The sequence below is a fragment of the Nelumbo nucifera genome, chromosome 5 (genome assembly GCF_055504915.1).
Source record: "Nelumbo nucifera cultivar China Antique chromosome 5, China Antique-T2T, whole genome shotgun sequence".
Lineage (NCBI taxonomy): Eukaryota > Viridiplantae > Streptophyta > Magnoliopsida > Proteales > Nelumbonaceae > Nelumbo > Nelumbo nucifera.
In genome coordinates, this window is record NC_142653.1 from 27299105 (window position 1) to 27303667 (window position 4563).

Genomic DNA, 4563 nt, shown 5'->3' on the forward strand with positions numbered 1-4563 from the left:
AACCCATAAAGTTATAGTACTATTAATACATAATTTTGTTATTTTAACTTTTTAAAATCTAATTATGTTAAATATTTCGTTATTTAACTAAATATTTAAAACCTTAATCTATTTATTATAATTGAAATTTATGTAACTATTTAAAATATAATGTTAATTGATTAAAAATATTAATTTTAATTTTTTTATTTAAAATATTTTGTTATTGAAATATTTAAATAATATTTTATTTTTAATTTTAGATTTTTATTATTTGAATAACATTTAGATTGAATTATTCAGAAAATCATAATTTATATTGCTTGTAGATAAGAAGCTATTATATGATTTATATTGTTAGATTAAAGTTATTATATAATTTTGTTAGAATTTTTTAATTCAAACATTCTTCACATACATGTAGATAAAAAGTGGGGGAGAAGATAAATAACAATTAGAGATAATTTAGGGGAGAAACCCTCTACTAAATAAGAGACAACTTAGGAGAAAGTTAGAGATAGTGGGAGAGGTTGAGGAGAAAGTTGGGGATAGTGGGAAAGATTGTTTAAGAGAAATTTTAGAATATTAGATTATTTAGGTTATTGGAACATGTGGGGAAGAGATAGAGAGATTTTAGGATGATTTTTTTTGGAAGAAAGTAGAGTTTTAATTGATAGTTTTGAAAATAATATGGATTAAAAAAATTAAAAAATAAAAAAAAATAGATAAATAGATAGATTTGTGACTCAGAGTTCAGATTCATGGTGATACCGATCCTATCGATTCGATGTGTGATGGTCCAACCTGACACGTGTCGATTACGATTGTTGTAATCTCAATCTCATCATTGCAACGCACGAGCAACCTGTTAACCGTCAAATTGGAATCCCTCATAACCCCCAGGTTTTGATCAGATTGTGACTGTTGAGAGCCAGAGCCAGAGCCAGTTGGGAGTATTGAAATCAACATGCATCCTAAACCGGACTCCATAACCAGATGTCACGTCAGGGCATGTCTTGCCTACCAATTAGTTATCACGTGGCGCCAGCGTATGTCTACATTCTAGTTGTCACGTGTAGGATATCGACACGTCCAAACATCTTCGAAAACGGGCCCGTCCAGTGTAGTTAATGTTTCCCTGGTTTCTATATTTATTATTTAGAGAAGCGAATATTTTGGTTTGTTGAATTTAAGTGGTTAGTTAAATTGCATTAGAGTTTTATTAAAAGAGGGGTCACAAAAAGTAGCGGGTTTTCCGGTGCAAGGACGGGTGAGCAAAAGCTGGTACTTTGACACGTGGATTTTCTAGAGACCGTGAGATGGGCATGGGACTGACACGATGAGCATTTTAGATCGATCGGAATTGTTGTAGCTGTGAGAGATAGATAGATTACATTTTACACATAAAAACAGCTCTCACGGAACCCGTCCTCATTATCAGAAACTATCAACGCGAGAGAGAGAGAGAGAGATAATAAGTATATAGACGAGAGAGAGAGAAAGGAGGGGTGTTGGTGAGCTTCTCAGTTCTCATATCTCACATCTCAGTTCTGTTGTTTGTCTTAAATTGAGGTCGCAGAAGGAGTGCTGTTGCCATGGCGGCGTTGCAGAGTTGTAATTCCGTGTCTTTAATGCTACCAATACAGAAAAGGAATTGAACGATCAACTCTGCCCCAAAATAATCCGACGTGTGTCCGGAAAAGCTGCACCGCCCAACGACAACAACATCTCTCAAAACAATTCAGAAGGAAAGAAGAAACGAAAAAGAAAAAAAGAAAAAGAGAAATCAACACACAAACACAAACAAAACCCCACCTTCTTCCCCAAAACAAACCCAAATTCCTCTCACGCCCGCACTCGTTTTCTCTCTCTCTCTCGCCCGCACATTCGGGGGAGAAGAGGTTACTACCATCTATCTTCACTGGCTCTCCTAATTTCAACCCCAGGCCTATTCCTCAAACCCATCAAAGCCCAAGTGAGCTTCTGCTATGGATTTTCTCTCCCAATTGAGGTTTGGCTCAGCTTTTAGGTTGAAACAATGGCTGGGTTCTCACTAGGTGGAGGAGGAGGAGGAGGAGGAAATCAGCAGCAGCACAACGAAATTCCTCCAGAGAGTCTATTTTTGTACAGAAACGAAGAGATCTCCTACAACAAGGGTTTCGAGCTATGGCAACAACATCTCCACCAACGGCATGGGCAGCAAGATATCTATTCCTCCGCCTTAGGGGTGGGTCCTAGTCGGAGCGCTAACATCTCCGATGAGTCACCGTCGAGAGCAGCACTGGTCATGATGCGGCAAGGAGGAAGCGGGGGAGGAGGAATGAGTTGCCAAGACTGTGGCAACCAAGCAAAGAAGGACTGCGTTCATATGCGGTGCAGGACTTGCTGTAAGAGCCGAGGGTTTCAGTGCCAAACCCACGTCAAGAGCACTTGGGTCCCTGCTTCTAGAAGGCGGGAGAGGCAACAACAGCTCGCCGCTGTTGAACAGCAGCAGCAGCAGCTCCGAGGAGAGAATCCCAAAAGGCAGAGAGAGAATCCAAGTGCTTCCTCTCTCGCCTGCACTCGTCTACCCACCACCACGTCAGGTACAGTTGCTGCTGCTCTTCAATAATACAAAACATACAGATACAGAAACAATCTCTCTTTAGATAGATTGATAGATTGGATATACAGAATTCCTTATAGATACATACACATACACATGTATATAGTTATATTATATACTTGATTCTCGAAAGAGATGTAAAGGTAGATCTGGAGACAGATATCGAGAGAGAGAGAGAGAGAGAGAGAGAGAGAGAGAGCTATCCACATCCACCAAAGCAAAAACCATATCGTTTGCGTGTGACGAAGTCGACCTCCATAATCATCCCAACCAGCTTTTCTTTTTCTCCTTCTTTTCTACTATTAGTAAGTAATACTGACGAATGGATTGACATGAACCTATAAAAAAATTGAAACGAATTGATAATTTGATATTGATTTATTGTTCAGTCTATCTGTCTAACTTGCTCTCCTCCGTGAATATATATTTATTCAGCTCCATGGAGGTGGCGCATTTATTCCCTTCTTTTCTTACCTTGTTTCTCTCAATATCTAAATTGCCATGTTCTCATGTCGCTGCCTTTTTGATTTCTGTTAGGGTTGGAAGTGGGCAACTTTCCTGCCGAAGTGAATTCTCCGGCGGTGTTTCGTTGCGTTCGAGTGAGCGCCATGGACGAAGCTGACGCTCAGTATGCTTATCAGACAGCTGTTAACATCCGAGGGCACGTCTTTAAGGGCATTCTCTATGATCAAGGTCCCGAAGGTCATTACGTTCCCGGTGAAAGCTCCTCCGGTGGAGGAGGAATTCCCCTTAATCTCATCACCGCTGGAACCGCCGCCACCACCACCACCACCACCACCAATGTTAGTACTAGTACCGCAGCTGCCTCGGCCGCTGCCGCGTTGCTTGATCCTTCTTCTCTATACCCAACTCCCCTCAACGCTTTCATGGCTGGTACGCAATTTTTCCCACACCCAAGATCTTAAGAAAACACTGGTTTTTTATTCCTTCTTCCCATCGATCTCCTTTCCTTAACCCACCATCTCCCTCTTGTTCATTGTTCTTATTATTGATGTTGTTGATGCCGTTGTTGTTCTTAGCACTTTAACACCCATTGGTCCGGAGGAAGAGAAAGAAGAAAAGAAGTAGAGAGATTGAGTAATGCGGATGTTTGTTCCAATTTCAATCCAGATTTTCATAGTTATATCTACTCTTCTTATTGTCGTCATTGACCTTTATTTGCTTTATTTATTTGTTTCCAAGTGTTGCTTGTGTTATAGTACCGAATGAGTGTCTACTGTCTAGTAGTCTCTCTCTCTCTCTTGTTGTTTGTTTCTCACTTTTCTTTATGGTTCTTTTCTCGTGTATTGAATTGGGTTTTGCTTTCTGGTTGGTTTTGAACTTCGAACCGCTTTTTTCCCGATTACCCGTTTTGTTGCCGGTTTGAAATGGGACGAGATTGGTTCCTCGTTTGGTTGGGCGAAGGAGAATAGAGGTTTTCTTCCATCCAAAATTCCCAGCCTTGTTATTATTTTCTTTCTTCTATTATTCCTAATTAATATTACTACCACTATTATTGGGGTTGAGGAGTGTGGACTTGAGAATTGAGCAGTCCAGCACTGCAGTGCAGAGAGTGTTTCATGCATGAACATCTAGTATTTAAAAGTGAAAATTTGGACATTTAATTATTATTCATTTATTTATTGTAGGAGTTCCTTTTTTTTTTCAAATGCAAATTTATATTTTTTATGTACCATATATATTGATATAAATTTGAGTTTGTTTGTGATGTGAATTTTTGAAGTCTTGACTCTTAAGTTCTTTTTGAGTGATTATTGAAGGTTAGAAAACTTTTTAGGTCATGGCAGACTTACTGCATGTGAAGTAAACAGAATGGTTGAGATGGTTTCTCTTGTTTATAATCTGCCTGTCGCGTAGCTTGCTCTCTTTTCTTCCAGTGCAGAAAGGCATTACTTACAAAGCCATCTTGAATGACTATGCTTTCTCTTGTTTCTTCTTATTTGTTTCACATGTTATAA

General features: G+C 39.2%; 1 protein-coding gene across 1 annotated transcript; it reads left to right on the forward strand.

Moving 5' to 3' along the window:
- Positions 1-1390: 1390 nt before the first annotated feature.
- On the forward strand, positions 1391-3847 carry STY1 (Lateral root primordium (LRP) protein-like protein). The gene is made up of 2 exons (XM_010273213.3): positions 1391-2564; positions 3122-3847. The coding sequence occupies exons 1-2, from the start codon at positions 2018-2020 to the stop codon at positions 3508-3510; spliced, it is 936 nt and encodes a 311-aa protein (XP_010271515.1). The 5' UTR covers positions 1391-2017; the 3' UTR covers positions 3511-3847.
- The last annotated feature ends 716 nt before the right edge of the window (positions 3848-4563 follow it).

What these genes read in the sequence shown, in the direction of transcription:
- STY1 (XM_010273213.3), top strand. Translation starts at nt 2,018, where the DNA reads ATGGCTGGGTTCTCACTAGGTGGAGGAGGAGGAGGAGGAGGAAATCAG. An exon ending in TCTACCCACCACCACGTCAG is followed by an intron (nt 2,565 to 3,121) that starts GTACAGTTGCTG and finishes GATTTCTGTTAG; the next exon opens with GGTTGGAAGTGGGCAACTTT.